This window comes from Ursus arctos, unplaced genomic scaffold (genome assembly GCF_023065955.2).
Source record: "Ursus arctos isolate Adak ecotype North America unplaced genomic scaffold, UrsArc2.0 scaffold_12, whole genome shotgun sequence".
Lineage (NCBI taxonomy): Eukaryota > Metazoa > Chordata > Mammalia > Carnivora > Ursidae > Ursus > Ursus arctos.
In genome coordinates, this window is record NW_026622786.1 from 35,364,438 (window position 1) to 35,390,626 (window position 26,189).

The 26,189-nt window shown below is 34.4% G+C and overlaps 1 protein-coding gene across 1 annotated transcript in view; it reads left to right on the top strand.

The window, feature by feature from the left end:
* Positions 1 to 26,189, top strand: part of COL24A1 (collagen type XXIV alpha 1 chain) — a 366,899-nt gene that overhangs the window by 136,528 nt on the left and 204,182 nt on the right. Inside the window, exon 20 of the mRNA XM_057310505.1 lies at positions 9,552 to 9,605. Within this exon, the coding sequence (XP_057166488.1) occupies positions 9,552 to 9,605 (54 nt within the window). The remainder of the gene's footprint in view (positions 1 to 9,551; positions 9,606 to 26,189) is intronic.

Below are 26,189 nucleotides of genomic sequence, written 5' to 3' on the forward strand. Positions count from 1 at the left end.
TCTATCTCATTAGTGGTATATAGAAGTGCAACTGATTTCTGTGCGTTGATTTTATATTCTGCCACTTTACTGAATTCCTGTATGAGTTCTAGCAATTTTGGGGTGGAGTCTTTTGGGTTTTCCACATAAAGGGTCATGTCATCTGTGAAGAGTGAGAGTTTGACTTCTTCTTTGCTGATTTGGATGCCTTTTATTTCTTTTTGTTGTCTGATTGCTGAGGCTAGGATTTCTAGCACTATATTGAACAGCAGTGGTGAGAATGGACATCCCTACCGTGTTCCTGACCTTAGGGGAAAAGCCCATTGAGAATGATACTCGCTGTGGGTTTTTCATAGATGGCTTTTATGATGTTGAGGTATGTACCCTCTATCCCTAAACTGTGAAGAGTTTTAATCAAGAAAGAATGCTGTACTTTGTCAAATGCTTTTCTGCATCTAATGAGAGGATCATATGGTCCTTGTCCTTTCTTTTATTTATGTAGTGTATCACACTGATTGATTTGCAGATGTTGAACCAACCTTGCAGCCCAGGAATAAATCCCACTTGGTAGTGGTGAATAATCCTTTTAATGTACTGTTGGATCCTATTGGCTAGTATTTTGATGAGAATTTTTGCATCCATACTCATCAGGGATATTGGTCTGTAATTCTCCTTTTTGGTAGGGTCTTTGTCCTATTTTGGGATCAAGGTAATGCTGGCCTCATAAAAGGAGTTTGGAAGTTTACCTGCCATTTCAATTTTTTGAAACAGCTTCAAAAGAACAGGTATTAATTCTTCTTTAAATGTTTGGTAGAATTCCCCTGGAAAGCCATCCGGGCTCCTGTTTGTTGGGAAGTTTTTGATTACTGCTTCGATTTCCTTGCTGGTTATGTGTCTTTTCGGGTTTTCTGTTTCTTCCTGGTTCAGTTTTGGTAGTTTATACACCTCTAGGAATGCATTCATTTCTTCCAGGTTATCTAATTTGTTGGCATATAGTTGCTCAAAATATGTTCTTATATTTGTTTGTATTTCTTTGGTATTGGTTGTGATTGCTCCTCTTTCATTCATGATTTTTTTTTTATTTGGGTCCTTTCTCTTTTCTTTTTGGTAAGTCTGGCCAGGGGCTTATCAATCTTATTAATTCTTTCAAAGAACCAGCTCCTAGTTTTATTGATCTGTTCTACTGTTCTTTTGGTCTCTGTTTCATTGATTTCTGTTCTAATCTTTATTCTCTTCTGCTGAGTTTAGGCTTTATTTGCTGCTCTTTCTCCAGCTCCTTTAAGCATAGGGTTAGGTTGTGTATTTGAGAACTTGTTTCTTGAGAAAGGCTTGTAGTGCTGTATACTTCCCTCTTAGGACTGCCTTTGCTGCATCCTATATATTTTGAACAGTTGTATCTCCATTTTCATTTTGTTTACATGAATTTTTAAAATTTTTATTTAATTTCCTGGCTGACCCATTCATTCTTTAGTAGGATGCTCTTTAGCCTCCACGTATTTGAATTCTTTCCAACTTTCCTCTTGTAGTTGAGTTCCAGTTTCAATGGTCCAAAAATATTCAGGGAATGATCCCAATCTTTTGGTACTGGTGGAGACCTGAATTGTGACTCAGGATGTGATCTATTCTGGAGAATGTCCCATGTGCACTCAAGAAGAATGTGTATTCTGTTGCTTTGGGTTGGAATGTTGTGAATATATCTGTGAAGTCCATCTGGTCTATTGTGTCATTCAAAACCCTTATTTCTTTGTTGATCTCCTACTTAGATGATCTGTCCATTGCAGTGAGAGAGTTGTTAAAGTCCCCTACTGTTATTGTATTATTATTGATGTGTTTCTTTGATTTTGTTATTAATTGGCTTATATAATTGGCTGCTCCCATGTTGGGGAATAAATATTTACAATTGTTAGATCTTCTTGTTGGATAGACCCATTAAGTATGATATAGTGTCTTTCCTCATCTGTTATTACAGTCTTTGGTTTAAAATCTAATTTGTCTGATATAAGGATTTCCACCCCAGCTTTCTTTTGATGTCCATTAACATGATAAATAGTTTTCTACCCCCTCACTTTAAATCTGGAAGTGTCTTTGGGTCTAGAATGAGTGTCTTGTAGACAGCATATCAATCGGTCTTGCTTTTTTATCCAATCTGATACTCTGTGTCTTTTGATTGGGGCATTTAGCCCATTTACATTCAGGGTAACTATTGAAAGATATGAGTTTAGTGCCATTGTATTGTCTGTGAGGTGCCTGTTACTGTATATTGTCCCTGTTTCTTTCTGGTCTATGTTACTTTTAGGCTCTCTCTTTGCTTAGAGGATCCCTTTCAATATTTCTTGTTGGGCTGGTTTGGTGATCATTAATTCTTTTAGTTTCTGTTTGTCCTGGAAGCTTTTTATCACACCTTCTATTTTGAATGACATCCTATCTGGATAAAGTATTCTTGGATGCATAGTTTTCTTCATTTAGCACCCTGAATATATCATGCCAGTCCTTTCTGACCTGCCAGGTCTCCGTGGATAGGTCTGCTGCCAATCTAACTTTTCTACCCTTGTCAGTTACAGACCTCTTGTCCCAAGCTGCTTTCATGATTTTCTCTTTGTCTCTGAGATTTGTAAGTTTCACTATTATATGTTGGGGTGTTGATCGATTTTTATTGACTCTGAGGAGGGTTCTCTGTGCCTCCTGGATTTTGATGCTTGTTTCCTTCCCCAGGTTAGGGAAGTTCTCCACTGTAATTTGCTCCAATATACCTTCTGCCCTTCTCTCTCTTTCCTCTTCTTCTGGGAACCCAATTATTCTAATTTGTTTATTGTATCACTTACCTCTCTAATTCTCCCCTCATGATCCAGTAGTTGTTTATCTCTCTTTTTCTCGGCTTCTTTATTCTCCATCATTTGGTCTTCTATATCACTAATTCTCTCTTCTGCCTCATTTATCCTAGCAGTTAGAGCCTCCATTTTTTATTGCATCTCATTAATAGCCTTTTGATTTCGACTTGGTTAGATTTTAGTTCTTTTATTTCTCCAGAAAGGGATTCTCTAGTGTCTTCTACGCTTTTTTCAAGCCCAGCTAGTATCTTTATATCATTGTTCTGAACTCTACTCCAGACATCTTACTAATGTCCATATTGATTAGGTCCCTGGCAGTCAGTACTTCCTCTTGTTCTCTTTTTTTGAGGTGAGTTTTTCCATCTTGTCATTCTGTCCACAGAAGAATAGATGACTGAGAGAACAAAATACTAAAAGGACAACAATGACCCCAGAGAAATGTACACTAAACAAATCAGAAGAGACCTGAAACCAGGGGGGAGAAAAAAAAGAATCAGACAAGTGAACAGAATAGGGCAATATGCTGGATTCTGCTTGTATTTTGGTCTGTTTTTTTAGAAAACTAGATGCCAAAATTGTAATGAAAGAAGAACTTCTATATATACAAAAATAAAATTAAATACAATGAAAGCATAGAATGTACCTGTAAAAATGGAAATTAAAATAAAGAAAAAACAAAAGAGAAAGAAAAAAACAACAATAACAACAAAAAGGAAGTGATATAAACAGCGAGGTGAACAGAACAGAGCAATACACTATCTCCTGAGAGTATTTTGTTCAGTTTGTTAGAGGAAACTACATCTCAAAATGGTAAAGAAAGAAAAACTTATATATACAAAAATAAAATTAAATACATTGAGAGGATAGAATAACTGTAAAGATGAAAATTTTAAAAACTTTTAACAAAACAAAATTTAAAAACCCAACAAACCAGAAAGAAAAAAGGAAGAACTAAAAAAAAAAAAGATAATATGATCAGGCAGGTGAATAGAACAGAGCCATATACTAGATTTGAGGTGTATTTTGGTCTGTTAGAAGAAGCTGCATCCCAAAATTTTAAAGAAAGAAAAACATATATATATACACACAAAAATAAGGTTGAATACAATGAAGGGATAGAATGTGACTGTAAAAATGAAAATTAAAAAAGATTTTTAAAAAAGAAGTTGTTAAAATAAGTTAACTGAAAAAGGAAAGAAGAAAAATTTAAAAGAAGAAAAAGAAAAAAATGAAGACAATTTAAAAAATTAAAGTTGAAAGACTGAAGAATCATGGGGAAAAAGCCATGAATTCTCTGTGCTGTATTCCCCTGCACTGGAGTTTTGTAGTTCTCATTAATGGGTATACTTGGTCTTTGCTGGACATTCTTGCTGATCTTCTGGGGGAGGGGCCTGTTGCACTGATTCTCAGATGTCTTTGCCCTGGGCAGAATTGGGCCTGGGTAAGCCATCTGCTCAGGTTTGCTCTACATGGCTTTTGTTCCCTGGAGGCTTTCTGTGCAGCTTTAGAGGATGAGAATGAAAATGGCGGCCTCACAATCTCTGGCCCTGGAGCTGAGAGCTCTGACCTCCACTCCTTAATGCGTCCTCAGAGAAAAACAATTAATCACTCCTGTCTCCCTGGTCTCCGGCTGCACTCTGTGCTCACCCGGCCTGTGACCGAGTGTTTCTATCTCTGGCACACAGCCCCATGTAGAGTCTCCAAACCTAGTAGATTCCTGCGGTGGGCTATCGTGCCTCTCCTCCCCAGGGGAGGAAGGGGAGTCTCCCTGGATCTGCTGCTTGTGGGGCCCCTGCTTGAAGAGCAGCAGCCCAACTGTGCTCCAGATGATGGTTTATGGCAACCCTGAGCTGAGAGCCCACTCCCGGACTCACTCTATGACGGGCTTCCCCACTCGGACACCTGGGAGCTCTGCCGCACTCAGGCACCCCCCCGCTTCCTGTAATCCTGAGGGTCCTGAGACCATACTGTCCCAGCGAGGATTCCACTCCTGCTTAACCTCCTGAGCAATGTCCCTCACCTGAGCAGACTTCTAGAAGTTGCGATTTTGTGCTGTGCCACTTTTGTCATTTTTAACCATTTTTTAACTGGAAGGACTATTTTTTTTTTTTTTTTGGTAGGAAACAGAGATTTTGTAACTCTTATCAAAGAAATGCTAAAGTGTTCAATGTATGCCATCGAGCATCATGTACTTACTCCAATAGGACACTATAGTTTCTAAACTTCTATCTACTACTAAAATAAGAATGACCATATTTTACCCTTATGATTTCCCAGGAAATTGATGGAGTCTGCTAGTACTTTGGTTCCCAGGTTTTTGCTTTTAAAAAAATGCATGTGAATGTGTCTCCAGCCTTTAGTGATTAGAGAATAATAAAACATTGGTATTACTGGAGAGAATGCTGAGTCACTCTTATCAGTGCTGTTAAACAGATGTGAGGAGTCTGAAAATAGAAGACACATTTTCACTTACTATTTTTAAAGCCACTTCAGTTTTCTGCTTCTTGATAAAAATTGGTGATAAGACTATTCCTATTAAGTAGGTATATAAATTTGACATAAAAAATTACTTGTGTTTCTGTACACTAATAATGAGCTATCAAAAAGAGAAAATTAGAAAACAATCCCATTTACAACTGCATCAAAAAGAATAAAATCTCTAGGGATAAATTTAGCTGAGGAGATGAATGACATCTACACTGAAAATTGTAAGACGTTGATGAAAGAAATTGAAGAAGACACACATAAAGTGTAAAGATATTCTATGCTCATGGATTGAAAGAATTAATACTGTTAAAATGTCCATACTACCCAAATCTATCTACAGACTTAGTGAAAAACTCTATCAAAATTCTAATAGTATTTTTCACAGAAATAGAACAAACAGTCCCAAAATGTATATGGAACCACAGGTAAGCTGAGAAAGAGGAACAAACCTGGAGGGAGGCATCACACTCCCGATTTCAAAGTATGTTACGTAGTTATAGAAATCAAAACAGTATGGTATGGACATAAAAACAGACACATAGATCAGTGGAACAGAATAGAAAGCCTAGAAATAAACCCACCCATATGCAGTCAATTAATCTATGACAAAGGAGCCAAGAATATAGAACACATTCAATATTCATCCAGGTTGCCACGTCCAGGTTTTTTCATTTTCCGATACACTGTAATTAGTTTATCCATTGGATTTACTTATTTGTAGATTGTTTATCCACTTACCATTTTTAACCACTTTTTAACTGGAAGGACTATATATTTCAGTAGAAAACAGAGACTTTATAACTCTTATCAAAGAAATACTAAAGTGCTCAATGTATGTCACAGAGCATCTCATGCTTCATTAGGACACTCTAGTTTCCAAACTTCTAACTACTGCCAAAAGTTATTAAGGGAGTAGATCTTAAAAGTTCTCATCATAAGGTAAAAAAAATTATAACCATTTGTAGTGATAGATGTTAACTAGACATTGTGGTAAGCATTTTACAATATATACTTATTTGAATGAATTGTTTTATAGCTGAAATTAATATGTTATTTGTCAGTTATATCTCAGCTAAAAATAAAGGCACCAGAGGTGAGGCTGCTCTTTCTTCTCCTTTCACTAAGATGGTGTATTTTCAATTGTGATGTGATGACTTAGCTGAGACAATGAGATAATGAAACACATTGTGGGAAAAACCATTTTGACTTTTCAAAGTTTTCCAGATTATTTCAAATTAAAATGAATGAAAGCATCTTTATCAGATTTCTATTTTTAATTTTTTCCCTGTATAGTTTCATGCCAACATAATTTTTTAATGGAAATTATACTCTGAATGATGTACTTTTTGTCTTTCAATCTGTAAGTTCTTTGAAATGTTGCTATTTGGCAAGGACAGCCATGTCCTGCCATTTGATTTACATTTTGAATGTTAAATTTGAAAGTTAAAAAAATTCTTTTATACACATATGTTTTCATTAAAGTTCAGTTGAGCCAGTTAATTCTAATTTTTATATTTAAAATCTATTATTTAAAAGGTAAGATCTCTACTTAGTGGTAACCCAGACTGAAACTTTTAACGTAATAAAAATGTTCTCTGGTTGTTTCTAAGGTATCCTATTTGAGAAGAAAATAGAGATTGTTTTTTCTCCTTTTAATAGCTGTGCTGATATGTTTCTGAACTTTCAAATAAAGTTTTAATTTAAAAATATTTGAATGACATGACTATAAGATCAGATTATCAGTATCTTTTTAAAAGATCAGATTATCAACATCTTTTTAAAACTTTTTAAAAATTTTTATTTAAATTCCAGTCAACATACAATGTAATGTTAGTTCCAGGTGTAGAATTTAGTGATTCATCACTTAACATAGAACACCCAGTGCTCATCACAAGTGCCCTCCTTAATACCCATCACCTATTTAATCCACCCCCACCCTCTCCCCTCAGGTAACCGTCAGTTTTTTCTCTGTAGTTAAGAGTCTGTTTCTTGGTTTCCCTCTCTTTTTTATCCCTTTGCTTGTTTGTTTTGTTTTTAGATTTCACATATGAGTGAAATCGTATGGTGTTTGTCTTTCTCTGACTGACTTCTTTCACTTAGCCTAATACTCTCTAGCTCCATCCATATCATTGCAAATGGCAAGATTTCATTCTTTTTTATGGCTAATAGTCCATTGTGTGTGTGCATTATATATTATGTATATTCCGTGTTTACCCAGAAGTCACCTCAGTAACATTTTTTTCTTACTGTTTTGTTGAAAAATAAAACACAGATGCAAAAACTATATGAAACAAAGGTAATCACAAACAGTGTAAGACAAACACTATTGTAACTACTGCCCAGGCCAGGAATAGAACTGCCGGTTATCCCCAGAAGCTTTTTTGGATTCCAACCCAACCACAAGCCTTTCTCTCCTCCCAAAAGTTGGCTGTGCTTTTTTCTTTTATGGTTTGTCATTCACGTGTGCATCTTGTAAAACTGTAGTGTGCAGAAGCTTTTTATCTTAATGAAGTCCCAAAAGTTCATTTTTTCTTTTGTTTCCCTTGCCTTTGGAGATGTGTCTTGAAAGAAGTTGCTATGGCCAATGTCGAAGAGCTTACAGCCTATGTTCTTCTCTATGATTTTGATGGATTCCTGTCTGACATCGAGGTCTTTCATCCACTTGGAGTTTATCTTTGTGTATGGTGTGAGAGAGTGGTCAAGTTTCATTCTTCTGTATATAGCTGTCCAATTTTCCCAGCACCATTTATTGAAGAGACTGTTTTTTTTCCCACAGGATGTTCTTTCCTGCTTTGTCAAAGATTAGGTGACCATAGAGTCAAGGGTCCATTTCTGGAGTCTGTATTCTGTTCCTTTGGTCTATGTGTCTGTTTTTGTGCCATTTCTGTCCTAATCTGGACTGGATGAGTTAGTATCACTTTCTTTTGATTTGTTTTTCTTTCCAGGACAAGTATGCCAGAATCAACCCTGCAGTTCTTGTGGTCATTTTTATTACCATCATATTTACTTCTTTACTGAGCTACCTTTTCTAGCTCACATTCATATTTACTTGCAACTTTTACCTTTTAAGTTGCTGATTCTTGGGGTGCCTGGGTGGCTCAGGTGGTTAAGCATCTGACTTTGGCTCAAGGTCATGATCTCAGGGTTCTGGATTGGAGCCCCACAGTGGGCTCCTGCTCATCAGGGAGTCTGCTTCTCCTTCTGCCCCTCCTCCTGCTCATTCTCTTTCTCTCTCAAATAAATAAAATATTAAAAAAAAAAAAGATGCTGACTCTTATACTCATCTTACCTTCTGTTCCTTTGCCCAAGTCAACAGGAAATACTGAAACAGGTTTATGTGTGACAAAATCAATACAAGTAAAACTGTACTTATTAGCTTATTCTCATTATTGAAACTGATCATGATGAATCACATTCTAATTCATTATTTCAGCAAAAACATTGATCGATCTAACAATTTTAGAGCAACATTCTAGGCCTTTCCCCAGCACAGATTTTATTTAACACTACAGCTCCTTTCTATTTCTTGAGCCAACTATTTTAGGCTGCTAAAATACAATTTCCAGAAAGGTAAAATTGTGATTCTCAGGCAAGTATAAAGTAAACATGGGTGAAAAATTTTTTTGAACTCACTAATTAATGATGAAACCAGTTAAATGTTAAGATGAGTTCGAGGAGCATTTGAGGAGCTAGGTATTGACTATTAAACATAGGAATGTTAGAATAAGATAATTAAATTAGATACAAAGCTGATTAATATCCTGTATATTAACCTATAAGCTTTATGGTTATTTTTTTCACCAGACAGAAGTTATTTGCATTTCTACCTAACAAAAATCTACAAGTTAACATATAGTTAGTAAACAGCAAATCTAACAAATTACATTCCCCTAATCCTTGGGTGGCAATGTGTCCCATAGGTCATTGAAAAGGACCTATTAGGAAACTTTTTGCCTTCTTTCCATGTTGTGGATGGTTTTGGAATAAGACTTTGGTTCTCTTAGACTGGATTAGAGAATATTCTTTGGGTCTGAAGATTGTGAATAACTGGTGAAGTCAGTTCTTTTTCAGTACATTTTGTCAGTTTTGTATTCCAGTGTTAAATAACTGCCTAATAATTCACCTTTAATATTGAGTTTTTGAGCAGTCTAAATTGTTTAACTGGGAATGAGAGAATGGCAAAGGAAATTTTTAAATGCTTAATAGAGTTATGGTAATGGCTCTTGAGTAAATTCTCTACATTTTTATGTTCCCTAGGGTTTTCCAGGAGATATTGGGATTCCTGGACAAAATGGCCCTGAAGGATCAAAGGTAAAAAAAAAAAAGAAAGAAAGAAAAGAAAGAAAGAGAAGGAAGGAAAAAGAAAAAAGTATTATATCTAGAGTTTTCTAATCTCAAATTTCAATGAATGGTTTAAAAAAAGACTTTAGAAATATCAGAACATGTCTGGATATTTTATAGCTGTAGAGCTTATTTCAAGATAGTCCGGAAGTAGCTTGCATGTTTGGTTGTTCTTTCAGCAGCCTTTGCTTAATTACAGTATATTATCCAACTTCTTCGGTTCAGGTCATTGAAAATGATTTTCCTTGTTTGGTATGGACATAGATTAGGCGGATAATATTTTCAAAAAACATAAATCACTGAAAAAGGATTTCTTGGAAGAGATGAAAAAAACCTAAAAAGCCATAACCCATGATAAATGGGTGAGAGTTTTCTGGCCATTGAAACCCTTTAGGCTCCATAAAATATCCTCTGATTAAAATACAAGAAAGGCTACAGTGTCCTGGAATTTATACATAGCACAAAATAACTGAAGAACCTTAAGCATTTTTAACTTCCTTTACTGTTGTCACATATATGTTACTGGAAGTTAGCAAAATTTCTTTCTTTTTAAATTTTATTTATTAAACTATAGTTATGACATACCCTGTTAGTTTCCTGTGTACCTCATAGTGATCTGACAACTTTATATATTATGAAATGATCATCACAATAAAGTGTAGTTACTGTCTGTCACCGTATAAAGTTATTGAAATATTATTGACTTTATTCTCTATTCAGTACATGATCTCCCCATGACTTGCTATTTCATAACTAGAAGTTTATAACTCTTAAGTCCTTCACCTATTTTGCCTCCCTGCCCTGACCTCTCTCCTCTGTGGTAATCAACAGTTTGTTCCTGTATCTGTGAGTCTGTTTCTGTTTTATTTTATTTGTTCATTTTTGTTTTCTAGATTCTATGGTAAGTGAAATCATATGATATTTGTCTTTGTCTGACTTATTTCACTTAGTATAATACCCTCTAGGTCCATCCATGTTGTCACAAATGGCAAGATTTCATTCTTTTTTATGGTGGAGTAATATTTTGTTTTATATATCTATCTTATCTTTTTTATCCACTCATCTATCAGTGGACACTTAGGTTGCTTTCATATTTGGCTATTGCAGATAATGCTGCAATGAACATAGGGGTATGTATATCTCTGAATTGGTGCTTTCATTTCGTTTGGATAAATATCTAGAAGTGGAATTATTGGATCATATGATAGTTCTATTTTAATTTTTTTAATATATTCAGTTAGCCAACATATAGTACATCATTAGTTTTTGACGTAATGTTCAACAGTTCACTCAGTGCTCATCACAACACGTGCCCTCCTTAATACTCATTACTCGGTTACCCTATCCCCCTACTCCCCTCCCTTCTGTAACCCTCAGTTTGTTTCCGGGAGTCCAGAGTCTCTCATGGTTTGTCTCCCTCTCTAATTTCTTCCCATTCAGTTTTCTCTTCTTTCCCCTGTGGTCCTTATGTTCCACATATAAGTGAAACCATATAATAATTGTCTTTCTCTGCTTGACCTATTTCAGTTAGCGTAATCTCCTCCAGTTCCATCCATGTCAGTGCAAATGGTGGGTATTCATCCTTTCTGATGGCTGAATAATATTCCATTGTATATATGAACCATATCTTCTTTATCCATTCATCTGTTGAAGGACATCTTGGCTCCTACCACAGTTTGGCTATTGTGGACATCACTGCTATGAACATTGGGGTGCATGTGCCCCTTCCTTTCACTACATCTGTAGCTTTGGGATAAATACCTAGTAGTGCAATTGCTGGGTCATAGGGTAGTTCTATTTTTAATGTCTTGAGGAATCTCCATACTGTTTTCCATAGTGACTGCACCAATTTACATTCTTATCAGCTCTATACAAGGGTTCTCTTTTCTCCAATCATTGCCAACACTTACTTTTTGTCTTTTTGGTAATAGCCAATCTGAGAGGTGTGAGGTGACATCTCACTATGGTTTTGACTTGCATTTTCCAGGTAATTAGTGATGTTGTACATTTTTTCATATGCCTGTTGCCACCTGTATGTCTTCTTTGGGAAATTGTCTATTCAAGTTCTCTGCCCACTTTTTTTTAACCAGGTTGTTTATTTGCTTTTTATATTAAATTGTGTAGGGGAGCCTGGGTGGCTCAGTCAATTAAGCATCTGCCTTTGGTTCAGGTCATGATCTCAGGGTCCTGGGATGGAGCCCCATGTTGTACTCCCTACTCAGCAGAGGTCTCCTTCTCCTTTTCCCTCTGTCCCTCCCCCCTGCTCATGTGCACGCTCTCTCTCAAATAAATAAAATCTTAAAAATTTGTGTAAGTTCTTTATGTATTTTGGATATTAACCTTTTATCCGATATGTGATTTGCAAGTATTTTCTCTCATTCAGTAGGTTACCTTTTTTGTTGTTAATGGTTTTCTTTACTGTGCAAAAGCATTTTAACTTGATATAATTCCATTTGTTTATTTTAGCTTTTGTTGCTTTGCCAAAAAAGTGTTGCTAAGGCTGATGTCAAAAAGTGTGCTGCCTGTGTTTTCTCCTCTCTCATTCTTACTTTATTTGAGCTCTCTCTCTTCTTTCTTGATGTTACTAGAGGTTCGTCAATATTTTTAAACCTTTTCAAAGAACCAGCTTTTAGTTTCATTGACCTTTTTAATTATTGTTTAGTCTCTATTTCATTTATTTCCACTCTGATCTTAATTATTTCTTTCCTTCTGTTATCTTTGGGCTTTCTATGCTTATTTTCTAGTTCCATTAGGTGTAAAGATAGATTATTTGTTTTGGATTTTTCCTGTTTCTTGAAGTAGGCCTGTATTGCTGTGGCCTTCCCTCTCAGAACAGCTTTTGCTGTGTGCCATAGATTTTGAAAATTATGTTTCTATTTTCATTTGTCTCAAGGTATTTTTTAATTTCCTCTTTGATTTCTTTGTTGACCCATTGGCTGTCTAGTAGTGTGTTGTTTAGTCTCTATGTGTTTGTGTTTTTTCTATTTTTCTTCATGTAATTGATTTCTAGTTTCATGTTGTTGTGGTCAGAAAAGAGGTTTGATACAATTTCAGTCTTCTTGAATTTATTGAAACTTATTTTGTAGCCTAGTAAGTGATCTCTTATAGAGAATGTTCCATGTGCATTTGAAAAGGATGTGTTTTCCACAGTTTTCAGATGAAATATTCCATATGTATATCTATTAAGTCCATCTGGTCTAATGTGTTATTCATCTGATCGAATATGTTGTTTAAGGCCAGTGTTTCCTTATTAATTTTACGTCCAGATGATCTATCCATTGATGTAAGTAGGATATTAAAGTCTCTTGCTATTTTTTCTCCCTTTATATCTGTTAATATTTGCTTTATAGATTTAGGTGCTTCTATGTTGGGTGCATAAATATTTATGAATGTTATGTCCTCTTCTTGGATTTATCCCTTTATCACTATGTAAATGCCATTCTTTTATTTTTGTTACAGTCTTTGTTTTAAAATCCATTTTGTCTTTTATAGGTATTACTACTCCAGTTTTCTTTTCATTTGCATTTGTGTGGAATATCTCTTTCCATTCTTTCACTTTTAGTTCTATATATGTCTTTAGACCTGAAGTGAGTCTCTTGTTGGCAGCATATAGATGAGCCTTGTTTTTCTTTTCCATTCAGTCACCCTATAGCTTTAATTGGAGTGTTTAGTCCATTTATATTTAAAGTAATTATTGATAGGTATGTACTTTTGCCATTTTGTTCATTATTTCCTGGTCAGTTTTTGGGTTTTTTTGTGTTTTTTTTTTGTGTTTTTTTTTTTTTTTTTTTTTTTTAGTTCTTCTCTTTTCCTTTCTTCTTTTGGTCTCTTCTCTTGTGTTTTGATGCTTTTCTTTAGTGCTATGTTTGGATTCAGTTCTCTCGATTTTTTGTATATATATTGTAGGATTTTGGTTTTTGATTACTGTGAAGTTTGTATGTATTGACCTTATATATAGCAGTCTGTTTTAAGCTGATAGTTGCTTAAGTTCAAATACATTCTAATAGCACTACATCTTTTCCATCCCCCAGTTTTAAGTTTTTTGGCTTTACATCTTTTTAGTTCATGTACCCCTTAACTACTTACTATATTTATAGTTGATTTTACCATTTTTGTCTTTAAATGTTCATACTAACTTTTTAAGTGGCTAATCTACCCCTTTACCATATATATTTGCCTTTACCAGTGGGATTTTTTTCTTTCATATATTTTCTTATTTCCAATTATGGACTTTTCTTTGTCAAGGCTCTTTAACACTTCTTGTAAGGCCACTTTAGTGCTGTTAACTTCTTTAGTTTCCTTGTCTGGGAAACTCTTCATCTGTCCTCCACTTCTGGATGATAACCTTGCTGGATAAAGTATTTTTGGTTGTAAATTTTCCCATTTTAGCACTTCAATATATCCTGCTACTCCCTTCAGACCTCCAAGAGTTTCTGCTGAAAAATTAGGTGACAGTCTTATGGTGTTTTGCTTGTATGTGATTATTTGTTTTTTTTTCTCTTGCCGCCTTTATTTATTTATTTATTTATTTATTTATTTATTTATAAAGAGAGTGTGTGTGTGCGAGCTAGGGGTAGTAGAGGTAGAGGGAAATGGAGAAAGATAATCCCAAGCAGGTCCCATGCCCAGCACAGAGACCAATACGGGGCTTGATCTCACAACTCTGAGACCATGACCTAAGCTGAAGTCAGGAGTTGAATGCTTAACCAACTGAACCACCCAGCTGCCCTCTCTAGCTGTTTTTAAGATTCTATCTTTAACTTCTGCCATTTTAATTATAATATTTTTAATTAAAATATGTTTGGTTTAGATATCTTTGGGTTCATTTTGTTGAGGACTCTTTACCATGCAGACTCATATAGAATGAGCATTGTAAACAAATAAAGTATTGTTAATAAAGACATGAAAGGATGAAATAACCTGAAGTTTAGAGAATGGACAGGTTATGATGTACAGTATTGCCACTGTAGAAGGTTAGTGTGAGTATAGAGGAGGGAGAGGAGGTGAAGCTGGAAAGGATATTAATAATAACTGTATTTGTTAGTGTACTATAGTGTTAAGTACTATAGCACCATAGTAAGTGTCTTATACGCATCTCATTTAATCTTCACAACAGCGTTATGAGCTAGGTATTGTCTCCATTTTACAGATGGTTTAATTATTGCCTCACTGGCATGTAACTATCAAGTGATTTAGTCAGGATTCTAACCCAGATGTGATTTCAAAGTCTGAGTTCTTAACCACTTAGCTTTGGGATGAAACCGTGGAAAACATTCAATACCATGCTAAAGTGTTTCCACTTTATCCACGGGCATCTTGAAACAGTTGAAGATATTAAAGTAGTAAAATGTCCTAGGTGATTTATGTTTTAAAAAGATACCTTTCATTCAGCATGGAGGATGGTTTAAATAGGAGGGAAACTGAAGGTCAGGAGATAAACTAGAAAAAGACAGAAAAGAATTATAAAGGTCTGAAACAGAACATTCAGTCAGCAAGTATTTATTGACTACTCTTACATGACATAGCCATTGTGCTAGATGCTAGACCATCTACAAAAATGAAAAGTGTTGATCCCTACTTTCAAAAAACGTATAATCTAGAGAACGATATGCAAGAAAACCTTTATAATGACCATATGAATAATATACACTATGTAATGCTGTGCAAATAATGGGATAGGGAATTCAGATTATGCTTTGCAGAGAAAGTAGCACTTGAGCTGACATGACAAATGAGTAGGAATTTGCATACAGACAAGGGAGATGTGTGGCATTCAGGAAAAGGAAGCTTATGAGAGGGTGGAAGTGCAGTATGTGGAACATACTTACTCTTAAGTTATTCATTGTTTATATGAAATTCAAACTTAACTGGGCATCCTGTATTTTATCTGGCAACCCTATTGGCCACCTACAAATTTTCCATATATATAATTTTCTCCCTTCTTTTATGTGTCCGTAGAAATATTCCTCCTCTTCCTCAGTATTCAAGTTCCACAGATGTTTTGCATCAAAACTTCTCCTCTAACTCCTGAATAACTTCATGCCATCAATTATCACCTTTATACTGATCTCTCCCTTGAACCAAAATTTCCCCTTTGCCCTTAAAACCATTCTCACTGCCAATGTTGTAGTTTAGGCCCTTTTTATTTTTACCCAGCATTAGTAATAATCCTTCATTTGTTCTTCCAGCCTCCAGTCTGGCATTTCTTCAAATCTGCTTCCAAACTGCTGATGAAATAATGTTTGTAAAGTACAGATCTTATCATGTCACTCTTATGCTTATATCCTCCAGTGATCTCCACAGCTTCCAGGTTAAGGCTTGTACTTCCTTACTTTTTTCACAAGGCTCTTCCTGACCTAATATCTCTAACTCCATTATCTATAGTCATTTCTACCAGCACTCTTCCAAAAGCATTACTCCAGCTAAACTGTTGAGAGTACGAGACCGTGCCATACTTGTTCAAATCTCAAAGCTTCCTATGTGCTGTTCTTTTTGTCTGGTTATCTCTCTACCTTCCCGTGCCCTGCTTCATCTAGCTAACACTTACACATCACATACTACATTGTCCAGGAAGCTTACCCTGTTTCTTACAAGTCTGACCGAGATATCCTTTCTCTGTATTCCTAAAATAAAAATCCATCAAGCAGCTACCTTCATATATTATAACTGCTGATTTGCTTATCCCTCTGTTAGACTATGAGCTTTTGAGAGAAGAGGCTAATTGATTTTATAAACATCACAATAACCGTAATAATATCCATAGCATAGAATAGGAATGCAGTAGATATTGGCTGCATAGATGATTGATTAACTGTATTTGAAAGCTATTTGGAAATAGAAACAATACAACTTGGTAATTTATTAAATGAAGGTGATGGGGGAAAGGGAAGCCAAAGACTATGGAAGCTGAGACTACAACTTGGATTACTGATGTCATTAACTTAAATAGGGAACTTGAGAGGAGCAGGTTTGGAGGATGGAGAATATAAGAAGTTTCATTCTAGGTATACTTAGTTTGAAGTACCTGTTTGACATCAAGGTGGAAATAATAAATAGCAGTAAACAAAGCTTTAAAGTAGAAATAGTACATGAGGGGATGTTGTGGGAGAAAGGTAGTATAAAGAATGGAGCTGATAACTTCTGTAATGTTTAGCACTTTACCTGCTGCATACTTGAACTTGATGCATATATATAAACACCATTCATCCATTCATTTAGTACTTCATTTAACATATATTGAGTTTCTTTTATGTGTTTGGCCAAGTAGTAAATGCGAGATTATAACGATTTCTAAACTATGGTTCCTTCCCTGAATGAGGTAACAGTTTAGGGAAAGATATCAAAAAAGATCACAAAAATTATTAAGAAATGCTATACAGGGGCGCCTGGGTGGCACAGCAGTTGAGCGTCTGCCTTCGGCTCAGGGCGTGATCCCGGCGTTGTGGGATCGAGCCCCACATCAGGCTCCTCCGCTGTGAGCCTGCTTCTTCTTCTCCCACTCCCCCTGCTTGTGTTCCCTCTCTCGCTGGCTGTTTCTATCTCTGTCGAATAAATAATAAATAAAATCTTAAAAAAAAAAAAAAGAAATGCTATACAAAAATGTTGGTGAACTGCTATGAGAGTCTAAAGAATTAAGAAACAGGTTCCACTCTATAAAATTGAGAATTACTTTAAGAGGAAGTAATAATTAAACTTAATGTTTTCAAGAATGTGTATCATACTAGGTGAAGAACCAGGTAGCTTTCTAAATTCTTTTCAGTTTGAAAATTTTGTTTCACTTCAAGTTTTGTCAAGAAAAATCCAGAGAACTGAAGAAATCCAACTGACATCTTGAATAATATTACAACAGTGATCTTTAAAACTCCTTCTCATTCCTTATTTTAGTCCTAGAATTACATTATTTAAAAGTGAGACAAAACCCCTGAAAACCAGACATTTTAGTGAATACCAATGGTTGAACTTCCAATGAGTAATAATCACTTTGTGGATTCTTTATCTAAATTTATTCAGTAAACATGAACTTGCAGCCCCATCAGCACCAAAGTCATTAGACTAATTGATTCTTTATATATCATTGAATTTTAAAATAATATTTCAGAAAAAATGAAAAGAACCAGAAAATTTTAAAGAAAGAGGGATGTGATTTTGTCTTGTAGTTTAAGAGGGGTCTGGTTATGTTTTTCTTCTTGGTGCTTCCTATTTTTATTGAAGTTGTTTCTAGAAACAGAAGGGGAAAAAAGAGTCAAACATACTGACCCTATTAGCATGATGAGTTTCTTTAGTAGCATGCACTGTGTCATAGAAGCATCTTAAAACTTCCTTTATTTTAATATACATATCTTGTTTGGAAAGTAGGGACAATATAAATTGCTAAAGCTCCATTGAGGCTATTCAAGGTGGTCATCAAGACAATTATGTGTACTCTATGTGAAATACATGGTTACCCTATTTGTAAACCAATTGGGTTCTTTCCAGAGCAATTTGGCACGGCTCTAAAGAAGCCTTATATTTTCTCTTCATTTTCTGCCAGTTGACTAAAAACCTCAAACTAAGACTGGAAACTTGTGTTGATTATAATTCTATTGATTGCGAGAATGTATGTGTCTATGTGCATATAGATACAAAACATAGTTTAGCGAGTGTTTTTTAAGAGCTGCCCAATTTGGCCATCTGCTTTCAAGCATCCCACAACATTAGAAAAACCACATCCTTTGCTGCTTACTGCAGGAAGTGAGTACCCAATAAATATTCTCTGTTCTCTAGTAAACAGAGGAATAATTTATTTGTTGCTATAATGATTTGCGTTGTTACTTTGACTATGGAATTAGGGATGGTAAAACATGCTGTTATTTTCTACTGCATAACATCTCTGATAAGTTTTTAGAGAAAGCCTACTATTGGTGAAGTTATGTTACACAATATATGGAAATAGCCTTCACACTGAATTATTAAAATATGTCATGTGATCATCTGTACAGAGGTGAGCTAACGTGTAAGAGGAAAATGTATAACTCTAACTAGTTTTCTAAGATCACCTGGACTCCACCCTGACTCATATTTAATATGCTAAATCAAGGTTTCTGATATTATTTATCATTTTATTCTCCGGACTTCATTTAGTCAGCTAAGAAATACTTACAAGTTTGTACAATGAGCAATGTACTGTGTTAAGCAATTACTTGAAAACGAGATTAAAACATGGTCTTCTGCTAGGAACTTAGAATTTTCTGAAAGCGTGAGATTTCCACATGTGACAAGTTAAAAAAGCATAACTAGGCAGCACATAAGTGAACAATAAGGAGCTCAGGGGAAGGGGAAAGAATGACTAATGTGGCCATTTTTCTGAGAAACTTTACAGAAAAATTAGGATTTATAGTTGGATGGGCTGCATTTGGCCAAGTAGAGTCAAGGAAGGAGAGATACAAAAATGAACACAGGGATGGAGGACAGAAGTAAACCCACCTGCCTTAAAAAGAAGTTAGAAGTCAGATTGTGACATATCTTAAATATAAAGCTGAGAAGTTTAAATGCTAATAAGCCAATAGGCTCATGGAAGAATTTTTTTTTGTTGTAGTAATAAAAACACATAACATAAAATTTACTCTCAACAAATTTTTGAGTGTATAGTACAGTGATGTTAACTATATGCATATTGTTGTACAGAAAATCTCTAGACCATTTTTATCTTGCATGTCTGAAAGTCTGTACCCACTGAACAGCAACCCTGTATTTCTACCTCCTCCAACATCTGGCAATCATCATCCTACTTTCTGCTTCTAGGAAGATTACTATTTTAGTCACCTCATATACGTAAAATTATACATTATTTGTCCTCCTGTGACTGGTTTATTTCCCTTAGCATAAAGTCTTCAAGGTTCATCCATGATGTAGCATATGTTAGAATTTCCTTCTTTTTTAAGGCTAAATAGCAGTGCATTGGCCAATAGTCTAAATATCCACATTTTCTTTATGCAGTCATCCATCAATGGTTGTTTAGGTTGTTTCCTCTATGGGCTCTTGTATAATGCTGCATTGAACATGGAAATGCAGTTACCTCTTTGAGCTAATACTTTCAATTATTTTGGATACATACCCAGAAGTGGGATGGCTGGATCATATGTTAGTTCTGTTTTTAATTTTTGGAGGGTCTCCACACAGTTTTCCATAGTGGTTGCACTGTTGTGAGTCCCTGCCAACAGTGCCTAAGAGTTCTAATTCCTCTGCATCCTCTCAACATTTATTTTCTGTTTGTTTGTTTATAATACTCATTCTCACAGGTATGAGGTGATATCTCTTTGTGGCTTTGATCTGCATTTCCCTAATGATTAGTTATGTTGAACATTTATACATACACTTGGTCATTTTTATGTTTTATTTGGAGAAATTTCTGTTAAAGTCCTTTGGCCATTATTTTAATTGGGTTATTTGGTTTTTGCTGTTGGGTTGTAGGAGTTCCTTATATATTTTAGATATTAAACGCTTACCAGATTTATGGCTCACACATATTTTCTCCCATTCTGTAAACTGCCATTTCACTACGTTGTTTTCTTTCTGTGCAGAAGTATTTACTAGTCTTTTTCTGCTTTTGTTGCCTTTGCGCTTGTGTGAAATCCAAAAAATCATTCCAAGACCAACGTAATGGAGCTTTCTGTCTATGTTTTCTTCTAGGACTTTTATGGTTTCAGGTCTTATATTTAAGTCTTTAACCCATTTTTTAGTTGATTCATGTGTATGGTGTAAGAGAAGGGTCCAATTTACATATCCAGCTCTCCTAATACCATTTGTGGAAGAGAGTATCTTTTTCCCATTGTATAGTCTTAGCATTCTTGTTAAAAACTATTTGATCATATATGTGTGGTTTTATTTCTGAGTACTCTGTTCTGTTTCATTGGCCTATATATCTGTCTTTATAGTGGTACCAAAGTGTTTTATTATAACATTTTAATATATTTTGAAGTCAAGAAATGTGAGACCTCCAGCATTCTTCTTTCTCAAGATTGTTTCGGCTATTCAGGGTCCTTTTGGTTCCTTATGAGTATTAGAATTACTTTTTCTGTATTTGCCATTGAGCTCTTGCGAGAGATTGCATTGAGTCTGTAGATTGCTTTTGGTAGTATGAGTGTTTTAACAGTATGAAGTCTTCCAGTCCATGAACATGATATATCTTTACACTATTTGTGTCATCTATAATTTCTGTCAGCAATGTTTTGTAATTTTCAGTGTATAAGTCTTTCACCTTGGTTAAGTGTATTCCTAAGTATTTTATTATTTGTGATGGTATGGTAAATGGGCTTGTTTTCTTAATTTCCTTTTCAATGTTGTCAATATATACAAATGCAACTGATTTTTGTATGTTGATTTTGTATTCTGCAACTTCGTTGAATTCATTTATTAGTTCTAAACAATATGTTGGTAACAGCTTTAGGATTTCTACATATGAGATTATGTCATCTGTGAACAGAAATTTTACTTTTTCTTTCCTTCATGGGTGCATTTTTTTTTCTTTCTTGATTAATTGCTGTATCTAGGACTTCTAATACTATGTTGGATAGAAGTGGTGGGAATGAGCATTCTTGCCTTGTTCCTAATCTTAGAGGAAAGCTTTCAGTTTTCCACTGTTGAGTATAATATAAGCTGTGGGCTTTCCATATATGACCTTTATTAGGTTGAGGTAATTTCCTCCTAGTTTTAGTTTGTTGAGTGTTTTACCATAAAAGGAGGGTACTAAATTTTGTTGAATACTTTTTCTGCATCTATTGACATGATTATGTTATTTTTATCTTTTGTTCTGTTAATGTGGTGTATCACATTCGTTGATTTTCATGTATAAACCATTCTTATATCCCAGGGATGAATCCCATTTGGTTATGGTGTATGATCCTTCAATGTGTTGTCAGATTCATTTTGCTAGGTTTTTTTTGAGGATTTTTACACCAATATTCATCAGAGAATTTGGCATATAATTTTCTTTTCTTGTAATATCTTGTCTGGCTTTGGTATCAGAGTAATGCTGGCCTCATAAAATGTGTTTGGATGTGTTCCCTACTCTTCAGCTTTTTGAAAGAGTTTGAAAAGGATTTACATTAATTCTTTTTTTTTTTTTTTTTTTTTTTTTTTTTTATGTTTGGTAGAATTCCCCTGTGAAGTCATTGGGTTGTATGCTTTTCCTGGCTGGGAGGTTTTTTATTATTGATTCAATCTCCTTATTAGTTAGAGATCTGAGGGATTTTGTATTTCTTCATGATTCGGTTTTGGTAGGATATATGTTTCTAGGAGTTTTATCTGTGTTTTCTAGGTTATCCAAAATGTTGGTGTGCGATTGTTCATATTAGTATCTTATGATCCTCTTTCATTTTTTATTTTATTTAAGTCTTATCTTTTTGTTAGTCTAGCTAAATGTTTGTCAATTTTGTTGATTTTTTTAAAATGACCTTTAGTTTTGATTTTTTCTATTGTTTTCCTATTCTCTATTCACTTATTTCTGCTCTAATTTTTATTATTTCCTTTTATCTCTTAACTTTGGTCTTAGTTTGTTCTTTTTCTAGTTTCCTGAGGCTTATTTGAGATCGTTCTTCTTTTTTAATTCAGGTGTTTATGATTTTAAAATTCCCTCTTAGTACTGCTTTTATGCATCCCATAAATTGAGGTATATTGTGTTCTCATTCCTATTTATCCCAAGATATTTTCTAATTTCCCTTTTGATGTCTTCTTTGACCCGTTGGTTCTTCAGGAGTGTGTTGTTTAGTTTCTTCTATCTGTGACTTTTCCAGTTTTCCTTCTGCTATTGATTTCTAGTTTCATTTCATTGAGGTCAGAAAGGATAGTTGGTATAATTTCAATTGTATTATATGTGTTAAGACTTGTTTTGTGGCTTAAAATGTGATCTATGTGATCTGTGCTGGCAAATGTTCCATATGTGCTTGAAAGAAAGTGTATTCTGCTTTGAGTGGAATGTTCTTTATATGTTTATTAGGTCCATTTGATTTTTAGTGTTGTTCAAGTCTTATGTTCCTAGAAGATTTATTGATCTTCTGTCTGGTTGTTCTATCAATTATTGAAAATAGGGCATTGGAATCTCTTGCATTTATTTTATTTCTCTCTCATTCTTCCTTCAGTTCTGTCAATAATTGCTTCATGTATTTGGGTATCTGATATTGGGTGCTTATTTATTTATAATTGTTATGTCTTCCTGGCAAATTGACCCTTTGTCATTAGTTAATGTTCTTCTTTGTCTCTTATGACAGTTTTTGACTTAGTCTTTTTTTTCTTTTTCTTTTTTTTTTTTTTGATGTAAGTATAGCCACACCTGCTTTCTTTTGGTTATCATTTGCATTAGATGTCTTTTTCCATGTTTCACTTTCATCTGACGTATGTCATTAAATTCAAAGTGTGTCTCTTGTAGATATCATATAGTTGGATCTTTTTTTAAATCCATTCAGCCACACTAAGTCTTTTGAATGCAGACTTTAATTCATTTACAGTTAAAGTAATTACTAATAAGGAAAGACTTACTATTGCCATTTTGTTAATTGCAATTGTTTTGTCTTATAGCTTCTTTGTTCCTCTTCTCCTCTCTTGCTGTCTTCAGGTGTGTTTCATTGAATTTTTATGGTGACATGCTTTGATTCCTTTCTTGTTTTCTTTCGTGTATCTTTCATAGATACTTTCTTTCTGGTTACAGTGGGGCTTGATTAAAGCCTCTTATAACAATCTATTTTAAGCTGATAACAACTTAACTCCAGTTATATACAAAAATTCTACTCTTTTACTCTATGGAAGATTTTGAAAGGAGTGAAATGATGAAAGATGTTTGAAGAATAACAGTAGCAAATTATAAATATGGTGAATATATAAGGTAGATAAGTGCAATTTCAGTTCAAAGACTGTTGCAAACACTAATCAATGCTCAGTGCATAAGGAGAATGAAACTAATATTTATTGCGTCCCTGTTATATTCAAGGTACCCTTTTCTTTATTGTAACAACCTTATGATAATGATGGTAACATGATTCTATAGATAAGGAAACTCAGGTTATAGCCCTAGGAGTCTTCAGAGCTGGAATTCAAGTCCTGACTTGACTTCAGATTCTATATATTCCAAATTAAAATAATTTGTGTATTTAACATAACAAATATGAAATATGCACACAGTTTAAACAATGATAATAAAACAAACTGTATTAACATTAAGAAATAGACCATTATAAGCTTCTTGAGTATCCCTCACTAATCACATCTGTCTCTTCCCTTCTTCCATTTATAGATAACCCCTCTCTTGTTTTTGCCATACTTTTACCATCTGTGTATACCCTCTCACAATATTTGTTATTTTGCTTGTTTTGGAAATTCATATAGATGGAATCATACTACATAAATTCTTCAATGACCTTTTCCCTGTATTCTAGGTTGATGTATATAATTACAGTTTATTTATTTTTACTGCTAAATAGTAACCCACCATGTAGATATAATTGTTTAATCGATACAACTGTTGATAGACATTTACGGCCCTCTTTCTTTCTTGAGGTCAGTTTTCACAAATCTTCCACATGTGCTTGTAAAGAATTTGTAAACTCCAACTTGGGGATTCAGTGTTCTACATGTGGCCATTAGATTAAGTGATTTTGCTATTTCAGTCTTCTCTGTTTCTACTGGTTTTTATCCACTGGATCTATTAATTTCTGAGAGATGTGTTAAAATTTCCCTCTCTAATTTTAGATTTTTCTATTTATCTTTATTTATTAGTTTTTACTTCATGTATTTGGAATTTATTAGTTGCATAAAAATTGAGAGCCTTTAATCTCTTTAATCTCAGCCTTTTATCATTTGGTGACCCTCTTAACTGTAATAATCTGTTTTACCTTAAAATCTGTTATATCTTACATTAATGTGATTATTTCAGCTATTTTTGGGCTGGTGAATCTCGAATATCTTTTTCTACTTTTTTGGACTTTAAATCTCCCTTTATTTTTGTTTTATGTGTGTTTCTTATAAAGAGCTTATAACTAGTTCTTTTTTTTTTAACTCAGCTTTTATAACTCTTTTAAGTTTGTAAATTGGTCTTGGAAGATAAAGGAAAAAGGTTTTATCTGAAAGTCATTTTTTGTTTCTTGGTCAGTGGTACCACTTGTGCAGAGTAAATAGCTGCAATGAGAGAATAGAGGAACCTGGTTTTCTTTGGTCACTCAGCCCTCTCTTAGTTACACCCTGGATATGGAGCTGAGCCAGCTTCTTACACATACACAGAAATCTAGAATTGTATATTCATCAATATCTTTTGAACCCCAGAAGTTGTTAATAAGTTTGTGGTGTCTGCTTATTTTATGCTATAAGTTTTTATTAGCCTATCATAATTCAACACAGAATTATTCGCAAACATTAAAAAATTTCTGACCCTCCCAGAAAAGATTTTGCTCTTTCATGTAAGTTCCCATTATACTTTGCTTCTGCTTCTACTTCTATTACAACTCTTGTTTACTAATTTTTATTTTAAAGTGTCATCATCCTTAAGAAATTATGAATTCATTGAGAATAGGAACTGTGTTTTGTCTTTGTATACTCAGGGCCAAATGCTGTGCTGTTTATTGGACCTAATGCATAGTAGAAAATTAATAAATGTTGGATGAAAAAAATGAATGAACGATGAATTAAGTAATTAAGGATTAGCTGTCCTGTGATGGAATGGAAATATCAGAGCATTCTGATTCCATACTTTACATCAGTCTGAATACTTAAAACCTATCCCTTAGAGATCTAGAAGAGTATTTTTGGATATTTAAGAGTTAGAAATCATTTTATCAGTCAGAATTCTTTTAGTTATAAGTAATGAAAACACAATTTAAACGTGATTCTATAAATATGAGAAAAGTTTAGGAATTCAAACAACTAAATCCAGGACCACAAACAATATCATTAGAATCCAATTACTCCTGCTCTTTTCATTTGTTAATTTATGGATTTCATTCTCAGCCTCTCTCCGGCTTCATGGTTTCCCACTCTTTAGGTTTACATCATCCTTAATGCTACTCCCAGCTGTTCCACTGTAGTCCAAAATCTCCTTTAGTTAGATTGAGCTCGGTTTCTGGCTCATTACTGAACCAATCACTGTTTCTAGGGCTTAGAATATGCTGACCGACTTAGGTACATGTCAACCCTCAAACTTAGTCAGGGGTGGACTCACCTGTTCTCAATCATGTGGGCTGAATGAGGAGACAGTGTTTCCCTAAGTAAAATTAGGATGCTTTTGTGAATGTATGTTGGATTTGCATCAAACAACATACACCCGTTTCAATAATCTAATCCATCTCTTCCAATAAAAAAATAAGATAGCTGCACAAAAATGTTATTGCCTAAAGTCATACAGTTTCTTAAATGGTGCTATATACATGAGCTTGTGATAATACATTATAGACTGTTAAATCGACCAAGAGTTTTTCATTTTTTGTTTATATTAGAACATAGCAATGATAGAGCAAGGTATAACAGGAAGACAAGATTCTTGTGCAGTTTATCACCCTGCTGCATTTTGGAACTAAAGATTAATCCCACCTGGAT